The sequence below is a fragment of the Electrophorus electricus genome, chromosome 9 (assembly GCF_041902795.1).
Source record: "Electrophorus electricus isolate QZ-2024a chromosome 9, ASM4190279v1, whole genome shotgun sequence".
Classification (NCBI taxonomy): domain Eukaryota; kingdom Metazoa; phylum Chordata; class Actinopteri; order Gymnotiformes; family Gymnotidae; genus Electrophorus; species Electrophorus electricus.
The window spans coordinates 15,180,208-15,205,012 of record NC_137505.1 but is presented as its reverse complement, the minus strand read 5'-3'; the positions used below and the strand labels follow the sequence as shown (position 1 = coordinate 15,205,012).

Here is a 24,805-nt window from a genome sequence, read left to right as displayed (position 1 = left end):
TCTGCATGGCCAGACTGGTGGATATTTCTATTTCCCTGCTATTTCAAGGATTAAACTGATAGCATTTCTCATTTAGGCCATATAAGCCTCAAGGCTCAACATTACGCATGATGATTTTGGCATTTTTCAAAAGAAAGCTTAAATTCGAAAAATGGCAAAAGCTCAGCAAATGTGCCACATCTCCTATAAATTATATGTAGGATATGAGCTAGGAGATGTATTAAACAGAGGGAATGGGCGGAATCCACAGTGCACTGTAGATCATGACTGGAAGTGACGCTCCGACTCCCAATACGAGCAGAAGCCTTCTTCCATGACATCCAACAGCCTTGCATGCTCAGCTGGGAAGACTCTGAGCACAAATGCTCTTAGCTATCCAACTCATGCATGCCTAAGGGAATAAAAGTGGGGTCGCTGGCCAATGGACCATATTCAGGTATCACTTTCAAAGCCCTGTCAAAGCCTAAGCTGTTTTTCCCACATGCACGTCTGAAACACTAGAACCTCGGGGAGAGCCTGCCTTTCCTACAGGAAGGCTTGTCCCACCGCCGGAGCAACCGAGCAGTTGGTACCTATGCTGATGCCTGAGTTTACACGGCTCGCTGACCTCAAAACTCGACGCTGTACTTGGATCTTACACATACAGGAGCACTGTCTGATGTGTCGATCCCTGCATGAGGGTCCCATTTACAACCACAGCTCTCCAGGCTGGTGCGTTTAGTCATTCGAACTCCTCCGAACGTCAGATGCATACTCTGGGATCGTTTGATAGTCTTTGATTTATCCGATCAATTCCACTTCCACTGAAGCCCGCGTTCCTTTCAAAACGTGCATCCTGCAAAGAACATGCACAGGCTACCTATCAGTGGACAAGTGGGAAGCAGGGGAAAGCATAACGTCAGCAACAGTGGAACACAAGAGTCACTTGGCTGGCTCTGTTCCTGACATCTTTTGACATCAGAAACTGTAATCTTTCTGATGCAATGCAAAGTATCAACGTTCAAGGAAGCATGTGATGGTGTGATGGTGCGAATGGTTTTATCATAGAATTTTGTCATAGTGTAAATATTGTTATGTTCGTTTTGAAAGGAAGCATTATCTGCAAGATGAAATTACTAAATGTACCAGAATGTTCAAATTATAAAGTACATAACAAAATAGACTGGAGCAGGGTGGGGTTCCTTTTTGTGCACAATGCACCACTTCACAAGTTGAATCACACTTGCGCTATGGACCCTCGCATCACTAATGGAGATAAATATCAGCGATGCAAAGCATATTGTAACGCCTGGCGTGGCACCTCTGGGGCTTTCACGGTATGTGCGGTTGTTAGGCAAGGCTCTGTCAGCTCAACTGCCTTGCATTCAGCTGTGCACAGAGGCTGGCAGGCTGCTCGCAGTTTCTGTCTGCTTTGGCCTTATGGGCTGCCTAAACTGTGGTGTGTAGTGAGGGGGTCTGCTTTATGGGATTGGGTTAAGGCAATGATGTGCTGTTGTAAGTAATTCAGAAATGTTTTTCAAGGTGTCATTTGTTATACTAATCATACACGGCCTTAATGGTGACTGTTAAAGACGGTAAAACCAGGACCAGACCCATAAAATTAACCACAGGATATTTGTACGAAATGAAATCAGGATAAGAGGATGGGGCCATTTTAACAGTAAACCATATAACAAAACAAAACAAAGCAAAACAAAGCAAAGCAAAGCAAAGCAAAAAAACAAAACAAAACAAAACAAAACAAAACAAAACAAAACAAAACAAAACAAAACAAAACAAAACAAAACAAAACAAAACAAAACAAAACAAAACAAAACAAAACAAAACAAAACAAAACAAAACAAAACAAAACAAGGATCTGAGACTTGGCCAGCAAATCACAATAGAACCTACAACTATAAAATGGCCATTTTGCATAGAAATGCTTCTGTGTATCTGGACACATCCCTTTATGTACTTGTCGCTCTGATATCAGCTTTGTAGTACCCTAGTGCAAAAACGATTAATATTTTAAATGTGATCTGTCTTTCCCTGCATCATTTAAATATAATTAAGATATGTTAGCAGGAAATTATGGTCAGTATGTGACTGCAGGAAACAGAAAATACAGCAGATCAAGACAGGTGAAGTGGACCTTGTGTGCTCGCAGAGGAAAGGGTGTCTATGTTTAAATTCATAAGATGTCTATATTCCATTAACATTAGGATGTTTAACTCACACTTGAGATCATGCAGCATACTGGCAGTCTTCTTAAAGGAAAGCCCAATATACCACATTCAATTCTTCTCCCCATTTACCACTTTTTTGTTTTTTTTTTTGTCATAGTGGCCAATGGCCTTCTGAGCCAGATATTCACAGATTTGTGGGAAATTGGAGATAATTAACCCTAGGATCTAAAGTGCTTCAAAGTTGAGTCGCATCTTTCATTTAATTGAACAGAAAAACACAAACATTAAGTTACAAATGGCATTCTGGTCTCTGTACTACTCTGTGTAATTAAACATCAATGAAGAGTCCAAATGTGGGTTCAGATATTTAAATGACTCCTCATTAAACAGTGGGATGAAAAAGCACTAGTTTTTATGTTATACTCCTTGTTATTTTCCTCACAGGAAATGCAGAGCTTTGCTATAGTTCCAGGTTTGCTTTGCAGTCTTGTTGCTGCCAGTGACCCTTACAAATTCACAGCCAGTGACATGTTCTCAAAGTTTTGTTTCTCAGTTTTCCGGGGCTCATACGAACCCAGTTTAGCCCTGGTGTAGATGAGGAACAGGACAGCTTTGGCAATCATTAAAGACTACATATAAAAGGACTTTTTGAGATTAATTGATACTGGCCATATTTCATACAAATATACTGGGAGTCAAACTGGATTACTAAGACGTTTTTACTAATCAACTAAATACAACTTTTATGAGTCAAATCTCGCTGTTTCAGCTGAGTGAGCTTGGAGCTGTAGCTTCTCATTTGGTTGGTTCCTCATTTCATTTAGCTTCCTTCCAAACTGTAAATGATGTCAGCCTAAAGGCTGAACGTCTGCTAAATGGCCGAAGGATTTCGCCTTTGCATGCTGAGCTACCTACAGCTACTGTCTACAGTGAGCATTACTTCAAACCAAACAACTCCATACGTTACTTTCACAGCTATCATCTCACTTCCCTCTTTGCCAAGTACTAACTCAGGCCAAGACACAAAAACACATGGGAGACTGCAAAAGCTCTAGAGAAATTATCAGAACTAGTCGATGATTAAGACCAAACATGACTGCAAACATTTGTAGGAGATTAACGTCCCATTGTAACCCATTCATACTTATTCTCTCCTTTTGTGACAAATGACTGGTTCATCTTTTTAGCCCTCAGTCTGATATTGATCTGTCTGATATCAAAAATATGATGATTTGATATTTAATGAACTGATGTTTCCTTTAAACTTAAGAAGATTTACTGCCATAGAACTGATTGTCCATTAAAGAGAATTTAATAGAGGTTTGGTATTTAATTGGATGAAGGAATAGATCAGGCAAGCTATTGCTGATCAGATGGCATGACCTAATTTGCATAATGCTAACTGCCCCCTACAGGTTTTTATTCGGTAATAGCAACATTAGTGATTTTTAAATTTTTTTTTTTTTTTGTTAAGCCTTTAATTTAAGGATGGTGTACACTCACATATATTATTATATATTACTAACTATCTGATTCAGAAATATATGGTGAATGGATGAATTTACATACAGTAGGCCTATATCTTTAACAAGGAGTCCTAAAAATATAAATAAATGTTTCAGGTCACTTCAAGCACTGTTCCCTAATGCATACAATTTAAACTGACCTTTTACATCTCCAAATAGGAGACCCAACAAACACTTATCCTGACAGAGTCTGTGGCCCACACCATATCCATGTATCCTCACAACCCCCGGAGAGGCTCATCAAAAACCTCTGTCATCCCCTCAGAAAAGTCAGAAAAGTCAGAAAAGCCAGAGGAGCCTCTTTTGAATAAGAAAGAAGTTTGGACATCCATGTAGAGTGATGTCATAAAACCTTTAAGACCCCATATCGCTGGAGTCTTAAGATGTAAGCTGCAAGGGTAAAGACGTTATGACAGCATAATAATTAGCTGATAAGTGTCTCCCTCTTAAAGGAAAGTCAACCCTGGTTACAAAAATGCTCTCCATCATGCACCGTTTGAACAAGCTGTCTCCACTTCCCAGAATGGGTGCACTGTTGAATGAAGGACGGTCCCTTGTCCTGTTCAGGTGAGCTGGTTAGTGGTGATCTGAGGAGTTGACTCTGGCAGCTCAGGTAATGAAGCTGTTGTTTCGTGTCACTGAAGCTGGTCCATGCATATTGTGCTGCTCTGCTGTGTGGACGAGTGTATGGTCTTATGGGTGGGTCTTTGAGACTTGCTGGGGCTGAAGTACACAGGAATGGGATGTACCTGCAAGGCTGAAATTCCTGCTGGACCATGTAGCTCTTCTGACAAAAAGTACAGTCTGGGAAGCCAATTACTTTCAACGGTGGAACATTCTCTGTGATTTTATCTACTGCTAAATATTTTCACCAACTGGGTAAATGGTTACAGGATAAATTTCTTTCTTTTTTCCATTTATTTATTAAATATTAATTCAGTCCTTATTATCCACAGATAATAACCAGGTCTGGTGATGAGTTCCTTCTGCAATCAGATGACTACCCAATAATCAGTAAATGGCATGATGCCATTAAAAAGGCAGTGGACAGATTGGTGAGTCATTTATATTCTTGCACTTGTCTGCCAAATTAAATTCCTGTGTACTGTGTACATTTGGCAAATAAAGTGATTCTGATTCATTGCAGTGTAACTGAGAGGAACAGTGTAACTGAGTCTTTACTGCTGTAGGTTGCAACTTTACTTACCTAAATACATAAAACCCCAAACTGTCATCTTACAGATGTACAAAATATAATTCTCACACTTTGAATTACCCCTTCTCATTCTTGTGAGATCCACTGAAACGTAATTTTACCCTTGCTGGCATAATCAGAATTAAATACATGTCCAAAAATCTATACATGGACCTTAACAATATTTAAACACAGTAAACTAATAGCACTTCAAAAGAGGTTGAATTCTCCTTTTCTGCTTTCTTCAGACTCCTCACGGTGTCTGCTCTAAACAGAGAACAAAGAGAGGTGTATATAAATGTAGTGTTGACTAATAACCATGAGAAATGTCTCTGACCAAAACGTCAACACATAAAACAAAGTGCAGAGGTGAATTTCAGCGAGAATTCTACTCCCCCACATGCAGCTCTACTGCTCCTACACTGATCCTAATCACCATGAGAAAATCAGTCAAATGCTCCGCAGTGATGTATGGACAGCCAACTCCAGGCGCCTGAGTCAATTTGTGAGGGGAGGGGAGTAAACACACTGATGAATAATTTTGGGTTGACTACGCTTGCTTTCTTTTAACAGTCTAGTGGAGACGTAGGACCTAGTAGTGGAAAAACCACGATACAGAGGTCCAACAGCACAGAGTGCCTAGCCAGGCACTCAAAGACCAAAGCCAAGGAACCGAAATCCGAGCACAGACGCTCTATTAGTGAGTGGTGCGCGCAGGCGTGTGTGTGTGTGTGTGTGTGTGTGTGTGTGTGTGTGTGTGTGTGTGTTTGTTTGTTTGTTTGACATGCACCCATCAAAAAAAAAAAAAATCAAGAATTCACATACAGACTTGTTAAGTAGGACAAGGCTTACCAATCCTTCCTTGAGGACCCCTAAATCAAAATCTTTGTTGTATACCTGCTTCTCACCAGTGAGATTATCAGCATGTTACATCATTCATGAGCTGGATTAGGTGCTAAAGGTGTTTAAAAGATATTTAAAGCTGGTGTACAAAAATGTCCTCCATCCTTGAGAGGGGAGGGGGTGGGGTGTCACTGTAGAAGTCAGGATGTCTGGAGAATGCAGTATAAGATAACACAGTCAATCGTGATCGCTATTTATAGCCTTACTTTACTTCCTTGCTTTCAGAGTATCAGTGGTAAAGGGTAACTCAGTATTAATATCAACAGTAAATGCTGTTGCAGGATTACTCCTTCAACTCCTAGGAACTGTTACTTCCACAAAAGGCTGCTAAAAGAAAAGAGCTGTTGGTATGTTTTGGTAGGGAAAAAAAAAAAAGTCAAATTGGAGTTAATCATTGTTGATTCGATAACATATGAGACACGCAAGTTTTTGTAAGATGTCTTCATACAGAGAAGATGCAAAATATAAAACTGGCCACAGGGTTTGCAGACTGCTGCTAATATGTGATTTCCCTTCAACTCTGTGGCCTGTGTAGTATTCAAGCTGAACTACAGCGCCTCTGACAGTGCAGATAAAAACGGCGTGAAGAACCGGCTGAAGAAGTTCATCTCCAGACGGCCCTCCATGAAAACGTTGCAGGAGAAAGGCCTCATTAAAGGTGACGTCTGGAACCCCAAGACGACTATCAAAATGCAGGCCTTACCAAAGCCTGTCTGTCTAATTCACTGGGCAACAAAATTTGAATGAGGTTTGCTTCCTACACTAAAATAGATGGATCATATAGTACTTATAGCACAGTAGTCTGCCAACATAGAGGGAATACACTTTCCTTAGCACCGCTAGTATTATGTAGTATGCATTTCCTTAGTACGATACATAATAACATGCTAGTATACCAGAACAAAAAATATTGTGGATAATGGAGAAACACAGAAACCACATTTGGATTCAGCATGCAAAAATACGTAAGAAGCAGATATTTGCATGGAAGCAAAATCATTGTTGACCAGTGTTACGTGGCTTCTCTGATGTGCAAGAACAACGCAGGAAAAAACTCCAGATGTATTTTGGTAGCAAAAACAAACCCTGATCTGCCAGGCAGATCTGAATCATTCGAAACCCAAGTGAAATATGGCTGACAGGAGAGGCAGAAGCTGCTGACTAGTTGTCACCATAAACACGTATTACAAGAATGACATGCAAAATGTGTGTGCAGGGTGGGGGTTAGTTCATCGATTTTTCTAGCTATTTTCATGTTTCATGTTTCACTTTTCCCAGCACTAATCAATTTAACAATTAAGCAAGCGACAACAGAGACACCTAAATAAGCCTGTAACTACTCCACTCTGTGCAGGGCCGTGGTGTAACATAGCACGGAAGCATATTTTAAGCATAGTTGGAATTCGTAGATGAAGGTAATGATATGTAATTTCATCTGATGTCAAATAGGGCCCTGTTCATGTTGTGTCTATGGGGGGAAATACAAGATCAAAGAGGACAGCGTTAACGGAATAAATAGAAGTATTCCAGGATTAAGGAATAGCGCAGGTGGCCCTCCCAACTGATAGCCCAGCACAGCTCCAAGGCAAGCTAGTTAACTGAGCATCCCTGTCATCATTACCCTTTTTTCTCTCTTCATATCACAGCCACACCATGAAAGGGTAATTTACCTAATTCCCTCCCTCCACGTTTCTCTCTAGGAAGTGGTACGGGCAGGAATTTGTATGCAAAGGTGGCTTTTTGCTCGCAGTCATTTATGCATTTAGCACAGTACCCCCCTACCCCCAACCTCCTCCTCCTTCCAGAGCGCTCAAACGAGAGCAGGCCATCTTTGATGTTCCATAAGCCTTGGGGAGAGCTCAGCTGGCCCCATATTAGTTCAAACGCCGACTGATGAGGGAGTTAATAGACTGTGAGTAAGTCCATATTGACAGTCGCAGTTTGATATAACTGTGTCACAGGACCGCGGGTTCTGACCGTCTGCTGATTGTTTCATGAAATCACCCATACTGGGAATACATGATGAACGAAAGCAGGTTTTTATGTTCCAGGGAAAAAAATTAAAAAACTTGAATGTCCATTAAAAAAAAAAAAAAAAAGAAGCAAAGCGAAGTTCATGAAAAAGCATGAAGATGCATACAAATACCCTACAAATACCCTGCTGATATTAAAAGCATGTCTCCAGATCGTGTCTTCGGATGTCACATGGTGACCCTGTGTCAGCGCGAAGGTACCATAGTGCCCAGATTTGTCCAGATGTGCATCAAGGAGGTGGAAAAACGAGGTTTGCAGATTTTGGCCAATTGTTTTAAAGGAGTTGGAATTATTATTTAATTTCTGGGTGCCAGGCTGACCACGAGGACCTGGTCCTCTTACACTGTTTCAATAGGGCTGGAAGTCGATGGCATATACAGGGTAAGCGGAAACTTGGCCACCGTTCAGAAACTACGTTTCATAGTTGACCAAGGTAACCCTGAACATTTTCTTCTGAGATCAATTTAACACATACATTAAATAGTCCTTCCCAGTCAAAGCAGTGTATCTGGCTGCCAAAGGCTTGGTTAAATACTACTTTTAATATATTTTGTGGCAAGTACAGTTCATGATGATCAAAGATGTTTTTGTTACATATAAAAAAGGAATGTTTCTGAGTTCTCATTGGTCATAATAAAAGTTGCATGTTAAGGCTATAGGAACAAAAAGCACACTGACATAATGATTAGGCTTCTCTTATTTCCTTATCAAAACATCAAAAGACTGATGTTCTGATTCTTCCCTGCCCCCTTCTTCTGGTTGTCTTTTTCCCCAGAGGAAGAGCTGAATTTGGGAGACAGCCAATGGGAAGACATCCATGTCATCACTGGAGCGCTAAAGATGTTTTTCCGTGAACTGCCAGAGCCCCTGTTTCCCTTTCGCTTTTTTGACCAGTTTGTGGAAGCCATAAGTAAGTACAGCACTGCATAGTTCCATCATTTTAAGATGCTGAATATCCCACTTGATGGGCCTGGCCACCAGATAAAGGGAGCAATTATTCTACTTGTGCCCTTCCCTACATACTCATATTTCAACATTCTACTTGAAATCACAAACGCATATTGAAACATTTAGAATTGCTTATTTGTCGTACCTCTAGCTTCGTTCATAGGAACATTTAAAATAAACTTACAACAGACCTAAAGACAATGACCGGTGGTCTTGCTGGAAGTTACTCTAATCCGAGACCAGTTTTGGCAATTCTGATAATGACTATGGTTGCAATTTAGACAGATGGAACTGGTCCTATATCAACATTAAGTGGAAACCTCTACCTATACTTACAAGCCTGGCTTACACCTGAGTAAACTATGAGTACTGGTTACCACTGAACACAGTAATCCACTGAGTACAGGCCATCTGCTCCTTATGGCCAAATTGACATCCATTCCAGCCAAAAGGGGGCGCTCTTTGACAGTGAGGTGGCTCTCCCAAAATTTGCACTGCTTCTGTGTTTGGGGAGTGGGGGAATTCCTTGGGCCAGAGGGCATAGCCAAGGCCTGCGGTCCAGACAGAAACTGTCACCAGATCAGCTTTAATGTCACGTGGACCCCCCCCACCACTACTACCACCACCCCTGCAGACTGAACTCTTGGCCACGTATTAGCAGGCCAACTGACACCATACTGTTTCTCCTGGGCACTTCACCACATAAGATGGCATGTTCTTATTTCAGCTTTCCCACAAACAACTTTTCCTCTTACAATGGATATTTTTTTTTTCTGTTAAAGGAACAGTTCAGTCAAAATAGCTAATGCTGCTAACAATGACTGAAAAAATAGCCAACAATTATCATTATGCAAATTATACAATGCTAATTGGTGCTTGCTAGTATCACACATTTGGAGCTTGGTAGATGCCCTGAATTTTAATGTATATTAATAGGATTATTTGAAAGTACTCCTATGTCCAAGAGATGCATTTGTCACTTCCTTTATTCCCTGATCTGAGAGTAGAGGATGTGGCAAACATGTCAAACACTCATATTTAATATTTTAAGTAAGAAAGCAACATTCCATAGCTAGCATGTATGTAATCTTTTTGCTGATCTGATAATTTGGTAGGTAGAGCTGATCTTACTTGAGCCTTAAATGACTTCCCCCTTCAAAAAGAAAGCCTAGGGACTTTGTTGCGAGCAGCCCATTTAAGCATCTCCCTATTGAGCAGCAAAGTGCAGGAGACAGAATAGGAGGGAGCCCGAGGTGATGTGGTAATTTGGTAAGAAATATTTACTTGTTCTGCATGTAGGCTGGCGTGCTGCACACTGCTCCAGTCCACTTAACACGTGGAGACTCTTGATCACTCACAGATAGCATTTAGTCAACTAATTACCATGGTGTGAGGCCCTTCATAGCAGGAGGTGTAATTAGCCCAACCTGCAACATGTTTTATGAAAAATGAGCTTCACTACTGAGAGCTCTGGAGGGGCTGTGGGAATGAGAAGCTGGCTAGAGGAAGACAGCAGTCGTGGAGAGAAATGCAGATAACGCAGACAAGTAGACTGTTGGGGGATGGTGCTGTCAACTCCTACTGTTAGTAGATAATAGATCACAGTAGTGAAGAATACTTATATAATCTTGATGTGATGTATTGGACTCTATACGAAGAATGCAAGATCCAGGGTTTCCTGGATGCAGTGAGAGGTAGTGTTACACACCCACTGTAGCCATGTTAGCATTTTTTTTACAGCATTAAAACACATTTTATTATGCTCAGAACAATTTTACTGTGATTTATTACACCCCCACTTTTGTGTACCAGGCAAGCTGGAATATTATGCGTACTTCGACCTTCTTTTACTTGTTTTTCAATTATACTAAAACTCCATTGGTGACACTTATTACTGAGCGAGGTTCACCTTGTAGATCACGGTCATCTATTAGAGTGCAGATGTTTCTCGCAGTGACATTGGCCAGACAGCACCACAACATTAACATTGGCTAGGTCCAAGCCATGCGTGCCCTTTCAATGGGTGGCATTAACTAAAGGTCCTTGGAAACACTCTTTGGACAAGGTCTGGTTCAATTAGGAGAGATGCCCAGTAACCCATTGCTTCTGAAGCAGGATGGCCAGGCATTTCTGCCTACTTATTCTAATAGTTTTTTTAATGTCCTAAGAACAGACCCTCGAGGCTTTCTCTGATTATACAAAGACCTAAATACTGAAAATTAAAGAAATATTTCTTGTCTTCTTTCATAGTATTTATGTAATGATTCGTTCACCATGATGTGGACCACCAATTGGGCTTTTCCCAAATGCTCAGGTAGACAGTTGGCCTAATTTTCCATTCCCTCATTCTGTGCATGGTTTGGAGTGCAAAGGATGGCAGGAACCAGTTCTTGGCTCACGCCAGCCCAAATCTATTATTCATATTGCCTGGTGTCTTAGCGACACTGTCCCACCACCTGTCTCGAGGACAAGCATGCCTTGTTGTTCCCACTGAAGGCATACTCGCTGACAAATTGAGGTTTTGTTCTTTGAGCTGACACGCTGAGAATCTGTCTCAACGTGCGTGTCCGTGCATGTGCACACACGTGTGTGTGCGTTTGGTTCTGCTCCCAAAAGTTCCTTTTGGTCCTTTTTAGCACCAAGATATTCGCCCAAATATCACAACGCACGATTCCATACGGCCCCACGATGAAATCGCGCGTACTGCCAGTGTGAGACAGTCTCACTGGGTGTGCTGAATGTTAAAACGTTGTCAACTCCAAACTATACTCTCCCAGCACTCCTGAAACAAGCGACTCCACACTGCCAGTACGTCACGCAGTTCATGACAACGGTGCGCATTTTCTGCTTTCTGTGCCATGGCGTGAACCCTCTGGTCTTCGAATCAGTGCCTTCTACGAAGCCCACTTAATTTCCCTGGCATGGCTTCATTGGAATGCGAAGCTAGCATGCAGTAGGAGTTTCAAACACATAAAATGCTTCCAAGACTCTATTTTATCAAGTTTTTCATGTTTAATAAATTACAGCACTCAATCCACTTAGACTTTGTTATTCATAAAGCACAGCTTTTAGTTTGGATGCATTTAAAATCTTAATCATAACCTGCAGGACTATTTGCAGAGTGCTAATAGTTGTCTTGATGGGGCTTAAGGAAGTCACAAGACAAAAGACTGAACATAAGCTTGGGCTGCAGAATGAGTCGTATTTAAATAAAGTCGGTCTCAGTGTTTGTAATTGGATTTTATGTCGCCATTGTTTCAACCTGAACATGTGTGTGTTTAATGCACCCATCACTACTACAGGAGCAGTGGTAGCTCAGGGGTTAAGATACTTGGCTAGTAATCAGAAGGTTGCTGGTTTAAGCCCCACCAATACCAGGTTATCCCTGTTGGGCCTCTTAACCCTCAATTGCTCAAGCTGTACTTGGTCATAATTGTAAGTTGTTTTGTATATTAATGCATCAGCTAAATACTATAAAATGTACAGAGTCATTTGCTGTTCACTGTTCTCCTAATTGAACAAGTTCATTAACAATGAAGCAGATCCCATGCAGTCAGATTAGGGATGTTTAGTGAGATAGAGAGCAACTGCTATTACTTTCAAAGGACTGAATTCACCATCCAGCAAAGCCTTATAGCTTAGCGTAATTAAGAATAACAACTTTGCAACCTTTTGAAGGCAATGATGGAGTGAACTGTGCTGATCAAATATATCTCATGTGCAGCACCTGCTGAGCGTCCCGTAATGTCAGCACGAGAGAAGTTTGTTAGGCCTAACTGTACAGCCTAATGGCTAGCATGGTGATTCAGCACACGTCAATTCAGATACAGGCATTTTTAGCCTGTTATATATTAATGACACTGTCCGCACCATCTGTCCAGAATGTAGAACGAGGGATCATCTCCAATATGCTCGCCACCAAAGGCAAAGTAATTAATGACAGCAATAATGCCAGCAATAATGGCTAGATTAAATATTTTACAGGCCCTCTGCCATGCACTTGTCAAAGCCAAAAGAGTGTCAAGGGCCTTCAATGATTGGCTAAAAGCAGTAGAATCATCTACGTTCTTTTTTAAGAATTAGAATTTGAGTTAAAGATTGATGATAAAAATAAAGGCAACAAAATGGTGAAGAAGGTTGGACTGCACAGTGGTTTGAAAAAGGACTCCAGCATCCTTCATAACATCTTAAAATCCATTGCTTTGTCAAACCTCATTTCAGCTAATCTCCATTTACTGCCCTATTTGTATGCTTCATGATCATCATCATTATCTTCTTGCACACAAAGACTACAAGACCCAACTGGTTCGCTGCTACCACCTATAGCAATGGGTCAAGCCCACACTCTCCATCCCAGAACAAGTTCCCTGTCTGTGCTCAATTGGCAGACCTGGCATCTGACAAGGGCATCTGCTAGCTATGGCTGTGCCAGCCCGGTGAATACATGCAGACATCTGCTCCATTAGTGCCCAGGGGGCATCCTGGGCAGTACAGTAGACTGGGGGCATAGCTACTGCCAGCTCCTTTACGTGGTATAGGCTACGAACAGCATGAATGAATATTGTTGTGGTACCTTCCCCCTCCCCCACTAGTCCATGTATTTAATTTCACGTGTGCATTTAAAAAGTTGTGAGATGCTTTTTGGCTAAACAGTTAGAGGTTGTGGATTGCTTAGCAATATTAAAGTCCCTATGTCTTTCCATTTGGACCATTCTGTATGTATAACACATTTAAACACTTCCTAGCTGTAGTGCTCTGGAGCTAGAAGACAGTTGCAGATATGGGACCTGGCCATAGCTGGCTTTGCATGTCCCTGTATACACATGCAAACACAGGTGGTACTTCTCATCAAGGAAAAGCTACTCTCAGACATCTGTTTAGGGATCAAATATCCCCTGATTGAAACTTATGTGGAGTGATATTGGATATTAATATCACTTATTATTGATAATATTCATTAGTTCCAACACTGTTTGCTCACCTATGCAACTGACTAACCCACATCCTCCAAGCTACAGTGCAAGTCTCTTTGAGGAGTTTAAATTTATATAATTCCCCCACGGTATAATATAACAGTAAATGGTATGGCAGATTCAGAATCCCTCTAAAGGTCAAAGAGTTGTCGTTCGTCCAGGGCAATGTGGATAATACACAGGTTGACCTCTCTTGGGAGTTTTTCATGAGGTCACTGGCCATCTGACATGCCAGGAGTAGCAGGGTCAAAAGGTGAACATTTAGGGCTCATGTTACAATGCATGTTGCTTTTAATGGACTCTTAAGAGCCATTAACCAGACTCTATAGCCCCAAAAAGATCTACAGGGTGCCTCCACCAAGAAAAGGGATTATTATAATCTGTTTTTCATTCAAATTAATATCTGTGCCAATCCATACGGCATAAATATTTACATTTATGGCATTTAGCAGACACTCTTATCCAGAGTGACTTACAAAAGTGCTGTCATTTACTCAGAATGTATCCTAGCCAGTACAGTAGGTTAGAGTCCACTATACCAATGATCTAGAATACTGTAAAAATACAGGGAAAACATCTTTCAAGGATTTTATACACATTATACACATTTCCCCCACAGACAATAGAAAATGTAAATGCCTCATCTCTATTGTGATAATTTTTTAAAAAAGTACAATGAAATCAGGATTTATTAAATTTTTAAGATTCACATGGATGATGAAATCCAGGTAAATTATATTTCATGAACTTTCTCTTTCTCTTTCTCAACAGAAACTAAAGAACACAAACAGAAGATACAGGTACTGAAGAAATTGGTCCATCTTCTCCCCAGACCCAACCATAACACCATGAAACTGCTTTTCCATCACTTGCAGAGGTTTGCCCAACATTTCAATCTAAGCAGGTTTATCAAATTAAGGTGAAAATGTACCTTACTAAAGTTCAATCTTGTAGCAACTTCTGACATGTCATTAGTGCATCTCAGTTTAACTTTAAAATTAAAATGAATGGTCTGAGACAATCACACAAATCTTCCACTTATCTTAAAGGTAGTGGATCAGCTAAGACATGTTTGCTGATTTGCTTCTTTAGTTTTACATCAGAGTTACAAGCCTCACATAGCTAACGAGTAAGGGAAGCCCATGAGTTAGCCTCTGACTACACTGTATGCTTTCTGTAGCCATCTTGAGCCCATAATTGCTCTCTCTTTCATGACAAGTAATTTGGTATTACTCCTGCACCACACCAAGGCAGGAGGTGTGGTTGAGAAAAACTGGCATGGATTCCTGCAAAACATTAATTCTGATTAGATATCATTTATGTAATTGAAATATGAAATGGATATTTTCGTCTTTTATGAAAATTAAGTTTATGTAAAGATCCTATTACATAGCCAAACAATGGCATTTTTGTAAGTTTGTATTGATGTCATTTCATTATTTCAGCATGCACTCCGCATGTTGCTAACTGGTGGACATAAGATGTCATTAACTTTTTAGATACATTAGCCCCATAGCACTAGAGCTCAACAAACTAAGCAAAATTACAAAACCAATCACATCTTGGCTGATCAACTACATCTGAGATTATTGGAACGTTCCCATTAATCAGATGTTTGTCCTGAGTCATCCCTTTAAAGGATCAGTTCAATCAAACTGCTAAAACAAATAGTCAAGATCATGAGTGGTCAAACTATACATTTAAGCATGCCATTTTATACACTTCAGTATTATGGAAGACCTAAATTTGAAGCAACATGCGCAGACAAACTCCGCATGATTTTCAGTGGTAGGGCTTTTGTACAACAGCACATGCGTGCGTCCCTGTCCATGCTAACATAACTGGCACAGCCAGTAGGCCATATGGCTAGTCTCCATCTCCCAGGAGGGGTGTTCCATCCCACTTTACCCTTATGCACATTTACCACCCTGCACAGGAGGGCCAGAGGACTCATCTCAGATTGATGAGCAACCCCCTCCCCCCACTGGAACATGCCCTTTGGCTCTGGTGCTGAAGTCTGTTTGGTCATATTTGCCAGGTCTCCCCAATCAGACAGCTCGAATACAACAGGAACGGTCGCTGCATGAATTTGTACTCTGTAAATGGCACTTTACATGGTGTGCGCGCGCGTGCGTGTGTGTGTGTGTGTGTGTCACAAACGTGATGCATATGCATTCTTTGCACATTCCCTCATCACTGGGTAAAATCACTCTCAAACTACAGTGGCATTTACAACTGTGGTAGCCTTGAGAGAAATTCACAATCTGTGAATGCTACCGAGTAAATACTGATTTTAATTGTTTGTCATTTGAGTGTATCTGTCCAAAAATGCACACCAATGAACATAGTGATGACTCGTGATCAAATGATACACAAATGAGACAAAATGACAATTTGTCCCCTGACCAACTACAGTGTGCAGAGTACAAGATGCAGTCAGCCATCACATTTGCAGTCAAAATGTGCTCCTGCTAACGAACAGTCCAGTAAGACCATCAAGAATCAACGTAATCCAACCCACATTCCAGATCCCACTAGTCACACACAAGCACACGCAAAAAGCATTACCATAAATTATTTGAATGGCGACCTTCGATAATCCACTTGACTTTTATTTTTTGCGGCCTGAAAGGCTGTACTAGTGGAACCTGTGGTGGTGCTGAAAATACCTTCAGTGCCACCAAGTCTGCGCCCTGTCCTTAGCTGTATTCTTCTGGCACTCTGTACCACCACTAGAGTGGGGGACACAGTGCAGTGACTCCAGAGGGCAGGCCTGGGCCTTGTGAGACCACACTACAGCTGACTGATGTGGTCAAGCTTACACAACGCTCTCTCTCTCTTCTGGAGGTTTGTTCTCCTCAATGTTCTTTTTACCCCCACCTTCTCTCAGTGTGGGGAGTGGCTCTCACATGAGTAAGCGCAAGGAATGTGTGGTTAAACCAGATTAAGTGGGATGTACGCATTGCTTTCCATTGTTCTTTGGGACAATCTAATGATTGTTTCCAAGCATTAATACTAAATCTTAAAAGGAGTAGGATTTACTTTACTCTGATGGTCCAAGTACTTGTCCAAAATAAGTGTGGCACAACAGGCACTTTATTTTGGCTTGAAAACTTTAGTCTTACAAAATCTAAAAGCATGTTTTGACCATAGTGATTCAGTCAGTGTGTCACCATTCAAAGCATAACTCTCAAATAGGGATGTGAAATTTCCCCTGAGTTGTAATCCCTTGAATGCAATGGGTTTGTTTACAACAGCAACTAGAAAACAAGAGTGTAGTCTATAGAGATGGGTAAGGTGAGCGCTTGGATGTGTTGCTCAAAACTTCTAATACTTAATAAAAGCTTATGGAAGCCAGTTAGAAATTAGCAAAATATTACCATGGCAACAGCTTCCCATTAGCATTGTGGGGGAAGCTCCTGATAACACAACAAGTATCCTGAAGCTGTGTGCACCCCAGCAATGCTTCTGACCTTCCGCTCTTCATTTTCGCTTCGGCTCCACCCGCTGAGGAGTGGTGCAGGGCCTCGTAAGTCGAGGGCCCTTTGTTGTGGATGCGTGGTGTGCCCGTGTGGAACCAATGTTCCTTTTTCCTCTGGCCCATGGGGCCTGTATTCAATAAAGGAGTTGTGTACTTGCATTGTGATGATGTGGTCAAGGCAACCAGCTTTCTCAAGCCTACATTCGCTCAGCCATGCTATTTACGTCTCTCTTTGTGGGTGTTTTTGTCACCACCGCTCATATTTCCCATTTGCCGCAAGTGATTTAAAAGACGGTAGGTTTTGGCTTTTTTGTCAGTAATTCAAGGTTCCTCTTGCTCCGGAGTGGAAAAGAAACCTGGAGCGACCTCTGCGGTGAGAGTTAGCTGATCAGGAAAGTCAAAATAAAAAGTTCTCCTCTCATCTATGTTTGGCGTTTCAAATGGATAAGGAAAACTGCCAGCGAATGAACAGCCCACATAATAACATTTGTCAGAAGATGCACGTTTTGATGCCTTCCCTAAAGTGGCATTAAGGTCTACTTCAGAAACAACGTCAAGCAATGCCATCTTTAATTTGTCGGCAACATATTTTAATCTTGATCCAAAAGTTGATTTGATCAGCAAAGAGATGACCATCAAACCTTTTGCACAAAGACAGTGCTGGATAGTACTGGACAGTGCTGGATAGTACTCGATAGTGCTGGATGCTAAACATATAATTTAGTTCTAAAACTGACTGGACTTCTAACCAAACTCCATGGATAATGAAAGCTGCAATAACAGAGTATTACAAAAAAGATCAGCAGTGGATATCTACTCATGGCACATGCTGGTTGTTACAGTTTTGCCTCGAACATGTTTATACACATAAAAGCTTTATCGGTGTGGTAGTTCAGCGGCTGAGGTACTTAACTAGTAATCAGAAGATTGCCAGTTCAAGCCCGACCACCAGGTTGTCACTGTTGGGCCCCTGAGCAAGGCCTTTAACCCTCAAGTTGTATTCAGTCATAATTGCAAGTTGCTTTACATAAAAGTGTCATGGAAATGAAAATATCTGACTCTACCGGGAGAAGCCACGATTTCCTCCTTCCTTCACACACTTCTGTATTTCGTCTAGGTGATTAGGTCATTCTGATAATCATATATATATGTGTGTGTGTGAGAGAGATGAAATCAATTTTTTATATGCAAAAAGATAAGATCAGTGTTCTAAATCCACCATTATTGATGCAAATGAAACAATTGTAGAAATGTAAAAGTGGAGAAAGTACACACTGATTCTGGCTGGTCTTTTCTCAGTTGAGGCCATTTGCTAATAATGTGGTGAAAAAGACACAGTTTAAACCTTGGAGCAATGCCTCCTCCAGTGCCCCATCCCATCGCAATTTGTTATGTGTCCCCTCCTCTAGGAGCAACGAAGCTGACCCAATTAGCAGTAGCCTCCTAGGCAGGGGGTGGGTGGGGAGATTGTGCCCCATCCTCTGCTTCCTGTCGAGCCTCGCTCACAAACGAGATGCTAATTAATAAACATTGGCAACCTGAATGGCGCAGGCCGGCTTACGTTCGGGATATCGGGGGTTGGTCGGATTCGGCCAAGCATGGCGCGGGAGTCCTCAGACTGGCTGCCCACTGGCACTGCCTAGCCCAGAGCTTGTTCTCAGCGCACGCCGTGACCTGCCATGGTCCAGTGGGTGTATTTTGCTATAAATGGGCCCATGCTAAGTGAGCAAAAGCACACATTTTCAGATATTTGCAAATGTGCATATATGAGAGTTCAAATAAGGTAATGACTTGAAGCCTTTTGTCTTTTATATTACGATACACAATCTCATGGTTGTGTGGTTCTTCACCTTTTAAATTAAATGTAATTATTTCAAGAGACATTCAATAATAATAAACTATTTCAAAGTTTATTACCATATGACCAAAAAAAAAATTGATTACAAATTGCAGAGTGGTATAGGAGATACTGCAATGAAATAATTATAAAAAAATTGCTACATGAATAGGCGGGAAAGGCTTCATATTTAACGATTTAAAAAATCACTTCGGAAATGAAGCCTCTCTCTCTCTTTAAGATCATTAGCGAACCATTAGCAATGGCAGCACAGATCCTTACATCACAGTCTGCTAATTAGGTTAAAATGCTGGTGGCAGGCCGCCTGTCTGACTGTGATGTACAGTATAAGCAAAATGGCCGAGGTTAATTATACACATTAAGCTGGGAATTTGGAGGGCCGGGGTTACCGGGTATGTCGCTCCTGTAAATAGGTCCCCACAGTGCTCGAACACACACACACACTGAAACGTGGCAAGCCCCATCACTGAGAGTAGATCACAAATCAGAGCTAACTCCACGACAAGGAAAACTGCATCACGGTGTCACGTTTTGGCTTTCAGAGACTTGTAGTAGAGACTAACACAGAGACAGCACTTTCGCAGTATGCCAACATGTGAACTACGCATGAGTATAATAGAGTGCTAAACAGCCGTGGTTAAAATCAGAACCTTTTAGAGCCATGAGAAACATCTTTCTGAATGTTAAAGCTCTGTCCCACCTCAGAGCTCTTAGTCATGATCCCACTGACAACTTGGACTGCAGCCCCACGCCACAATCCCTCCGTCCGTTTCCAGGCTTTAGCCCATAACAGAGGCTGAGAGCTCCATCCTGGCTCCTCCTAAGAGTTCTCCACTACCCGATATTGATCGTCTCCCCACCACGGCCAAACCTCAGCTTGCAGAGATCCCACTAAAAGCCCCCTCAGATGCCTCCAAACGGCCGAGATGAAGTCCTCACATACACCCTGTCCTCTGGCCATCCCAGATGCCCTGGGCGGATTTTATGACAGGATATGCTGCACATTAGCAAATGAATGGAGAAACCAATAACACTTCAGCACTATCAAGTAATCGCATTACACTATTGTCGAAGCAAACCGATATATTTATGGAAAAAAGAAAAAAGTACGGCTCAACAACATGTAGTAAAGTAAGCGGTTACTGAACAATGCCTCCCTCTGAAATGAAATTTTTTAAAAAATGTTCCTCGCCCTCTTGTTTTCTCTTTGCAGAGTTTTATCGAAGTCACGGCAGAACCTCATGTCCAGCCAAGGTGTCAGCATTGTTTTCGGTCCGACCCTGCTGTGGCCAGAGCTGGACACAGGGAACATGGCAGTTAACATGGTGTACCAGAACCAAATTGTGGAGTTTATGCTCATCGAGTGTCTGGAGATCTTTGGGCCAGAAGCCAAGTAGCAAAGTGCTTCAATTAAATCACATCAGTGAGGGGAGTCTGCACACAAACCTTAAGTAAGAGCACAGAAACAGAAGATTGCGAGGGACAGCATCACCTATCCAAGCAAATGCACTTCCTATTCTAGAATCATATATGTGCAGGCTTCAGCCTGTAGAAAAGGCCAAAGGAGAAACACTGCTAATGAGCATGTCTAGTTCAGTCTCCATCTGCCAGTATCAATGTGAGTGGATTATATTTCAAATTAACTGCCAAGCATCACACGTCTTAAGTGGAAAGTGTACATACCACAAAGTAAGAACTGGTATGTCAGTAAACATAAAACATCTGGAATAAATAAACATGAATTTGTGAAACCGCAAAGAAAGCTCTGTTCATCAATTGAAATGAATCCTTTTTGAGTTCTGTAACATCTCCATGTTTTCTGTAGCCATAAGCAGAAAAGTCCTTTAAGAAAATACCAAACAATGCTCATTCACACAGGATTTCTAGATTCCCCTGTTTCACCAGATTCTTGTAACTATATATTGCACTGCTATATTGTCGCTGTTCTATTAGTTTAAAAAATGTTCTGTACTCTTGTGATGTAAATAAAAAAAGGTTAAAATGGTGTTTTTGTTAGTAATGTATTAAAACTTGTCTCCTTACTTTAAGATACTCGTGATGAATAACCATGACATTTACATTTTGAACAGGCAAAAGCTGAGGCCAACAACATTTGACCTACCATGCACCGTTCCTAAAAACCTGTCAGAGTGACTGAGTCAAAAGCGGACAGGTTCTTCATGTGATTCTATGTGCTCCCTTCCTCTCAGTGGACCGTATGGCCCCGCAAACTGTCCTGCCACTGCGCTTCAGGCTGCACAGTGCTGGACACGCCGCTATCACACCGGCGTCTGATCAAACTGCTAGTTCCCTCCGATTCCGCAAGCCAGGCCTCCAGTCTGCGTAGGAACGTGTGCGCGTTTCTTCTCTCCATTCCAGCCCAGAGATAAGAGAGGAAGAGAAACAGAAAGAGAGTCTGTAATTACGCAAAGAGCCATCGCTCTAAATCGGACGCCTTAGATTTTGGCACTGCGAACGATAATGATGAAAGGGTGTGGAGGGGAAGGGGCGGGTGAGACAAACCAGATATTGGGGGGGGGGGGGGGGGGGGTTTAGGGGGTTGCAAAAGAGTTTTGTAAAAGCCATGATGGAAATAAAAAAGGGAGAAATTAGCTGTCTCTCCCAGTGCCCTTGCAGGCAGCTGCTCACTTCTCTCTGGCTGCGCGGAGTGCAGCAGGCCACGGAGACTCCCACAGCTACGTTTCCATCAGCACAAAGGCAGGGCTGGGATTTCTCAGGCTTGGCAGAGAGCAGCCAATACCTTGTGGCCAATCATGTTATTCTCAGGAGGGACACGAAGAATCTACATTCTGTTTACGTTTACGTGGGGCTGGGGCAATGGTAGAATGCTATGGCAAAGACATTCATGCTAAGACAAACATCTCAAAAAAGGTTTTCCCCTTCGAGATATTGCTTTGATGTAACTGAGATAAGTCTATGGTATCACTCCAGAATCAGTGGCATTCACTCCATGCTTTTACTGTAATATACTGCCTGTAACTCTCTAAGTTAATAACAGAACAATGGCTGGAAAAAATTATGGTTCTCCTGCAGTTCCCACAGGTACTCCAGAAAGTACTCAGTGTTTTGAAGCACAGATCACGGAGAATATTATTATGCATTCATTCAAGTTATTTTGGCTCAAATCCTGGTTCTTGGATATCGTAATCTGCAAGTGCTGACAAAATACCCCCCCCCCCCCAGTTTCTCCTCTTTTCAAATGTTTTGATTATATGAGGTTTCTCTGGTCAGTGACAATTCTCGACCACCATGCTTCATTAGGAGCAGATATGAGAATCAGGAACAGAACCTAGAAACTGAATAAGTACATTAAATAGGTGAAAATAAATAAAGGAACAGATGAACAAACTAATAAATAAATAAATAAATAAAATACAATTCAAATATTGCTTCAAATTTCACTGGTGGTGGTTTTTTTTCTTCCAAATTTCACTGACCTGTGAAAAAAGGTGACAGCTACAATGACCCTCCTTTCCTAAGTGGTTTACAAAATAATAATAATTAATCAATTAATATAAGAATAACCGGGAGGGAGGCATACTGAAGAGAAAAAGCACAGTCAATCAGATGGCGGTGTGCTCCAAGTGGGAGGAGTGGGGTGGGAGGCTCTGGTCAGAGGGCGGGGCTCTGCTGTCAGAGGGCTGGGTGTATGTAGCACACATGGAGACTCTGGCCTTCACATTTTCCCTGTGCAAGCCAACATGTTCCACGTCCAATGATTTCATGTAATAAATGGAGGCCAATGTGCTTCAGAAACCCCCTCCTCTCTCATGGTCTCATACACACACACACACACACACACACACACACACACACACACACACACACACACACACACACACACACAGTCATTTACCCCCCCCCCCCCCCCATCTCTCTTGGCAGTAGATCATGGAACCAACAGTCTTTGTAGACCCTAGAAAGAGTGCTAAATGAAAAAGTCCCCAAAAGTAAATGAAAGCATAACAATGCAGTGGCCCTGTGAACCTCCCTCCATGCTCTAACCACCAGGGCCCATTAAAAAGGAAACTGGGCTCCAACAGAACATGGCAGCATATTGACAACACATGACTGAGTCACACGAGGACAGCATTCGCCCTGCATCTTGTTTTTACATCAGGAATGCTGGCATGGTTAAACGAAGCAAACAGCCCTCAGCTCCTCAGCACCTGTACCACCTCTGCTAAGACACAATGCAAAGTGCCGCCATATCATATCTGTGCCGTTGTCTTCTGTTGTACTTAATGCCTTATCTGTATGATCATACATAAAGCAGCACCTTAGCATCCAAAAAAGAACCGTCAAAACAGAAAAATGGGAATTTTGAAAAACAAAGCCACTGCTAACGAAACAGCCCATTTCATGCATAATCTAGCCTCAACAGTCTTTATTTCAGAGGAGACCACCTCCACCACACACACACACAAAAGGTATTTTTCATTCCTTAAATTTTCTCTTTCAGGTTGAGAATAACAGCCCAACAGAACGGGGCTCACTGCTGGGGCGTGAAATTAATGCCACTGTTTCGTGTTGATAATCCAGTTTAAAATGCACCCCTCCCCCCCCCCCATCAACACCTTTCTGTCTAACTTCAGGCTGTCTTTGCTTTGTTATTAACCACAGTCAACTTGTTTAGTGTCTGTAGGAGGAAAAGAGGAACAATTTAAATCAAACCCTTAATCCCGTGCCCCACTAAAGGTAGAAAAGGGCATGACCGAGATAAACACATTTTTACCCACTGATTGGGAAATCTTTTCTTAAGAGTGAGAATCTGTGAGGTGGGTAGAAGCATTAGACTGCCAAACCATTAGCATGGTGGGAGGAAAACGAGTTCTTGTTCAACTATTGTTCTAGCCATTTCCCAAAAAGTCTATGTTGGTGCCACCTGGTTGGTGCAAAAAGTAACTTTTTGCCAGTTTATTTTAAGATCTAGTTCCTCCAGAATTACAGCTAGACATAATAAATGAACCAATCATATTTAGCAGGTGGCTGGAAGTTGATAGGTTAGAATGTGATGCCGACATTATTTAATTCCCAGACCTGCAACAGCAGACACATGAAGTATCTGTGCAGTCGCTACGTGGTTAAGCAGATACACAGACTATGCCTGTCAGGGATGTGAAAACTCTGTAGAGGCTGTGGTGCTGGTTCAATTCTGCTCCAAGCATTTCTAAAGCCTCATATCTGTGTGCAGGCGCACAGTCGAAGCCGCGTGTGTGTTCATTCGCTGTGTTCCTTTAAATTGTGGTACACAGGACCCCTACCCACTACGGTCTCTCACACATCATCAGTGAGAAACAGAAAAGTGAATTAAAAAAGGCCAGTCAAAATGGGCTTAATGTGAGCTGCATTTTATGGAGGTTGTTGTTAAGTTTATATGTGTGGGTTGACTGTACAAATGGAGGCAGGGTTATGAGCTTTACAGAATCACCAGGTCCTGACCTTTGGTCAGCCCAGCAAGTGGGCGAGCGCGGGCAAACATGTTCAGCTCTCCACGCAGTGGGTTTGGATGCGTCACGGTACTTAAAGGTCAAAGCAATCCTCCCTTTTGGTGCAATTTGCCATGGCAAGACCTGGTGTCGACTTCCAGCAGTCTAAAAAAATGCATCATGTCACCTCCCTTAAACCTGTTCATTTACAGGCCCAAGGTACACGATCATGTATGTTACAGAGAGAAGTACGCATAAGTCTAGGAGTA

The 24,805-nt window shown here is 41.9% G+C and overlaps 1 protein-coding gene across 2 annotated transcripts in view; it reads left to right on the top strand.

Moving 5' to 3' along the window:
- Positions 1-21,091, top strand: part of arhgap15 (Rho GTPase activating protein 15) — a 31,471-nt gene extending 10,380 nt beyond the window's left edge. The window contains exons 7-14 of one of the 2 annotated variants that reach the window (XM_027016922.3): positions 4,651-4,749; positions 5,463-5,589; positions 6,328-6,450; positions 7,978-8,076; positions 8,182-8,259; positions 8,602-8,736; positions 14,519-14,624; positions 20,300-21,091. In XM_027016922.3, coding sequence (XP_026872723.1) covers positions 4,651-4,749; positions 5,463-5,589; positions 6,328-6,450; positions 7,978-8,076; positions 8,182-8,259; positions 8,602-8,736; positions 14,519-14,624; positions 20,300-20,483 — 951 coding nt within the window. In that variant the 3' untranslated portion in view covers positions 20,484-21,091. The remainder of the gene's footprint in view (positions 1-4,650; positions 4,750-5,462; positions 5,590-6,327; positions 6,451-7,977; positions 8,077-8,181; positions 8,260-8,601; positions 8,737-14,518; positions 14,625-20,299) is intronic. The other variant, XM_081720752.1, reaches the window with a different exon arrangement.
- Positions 21,092-24,805: the final 3,714 nt, after the last annotated feature.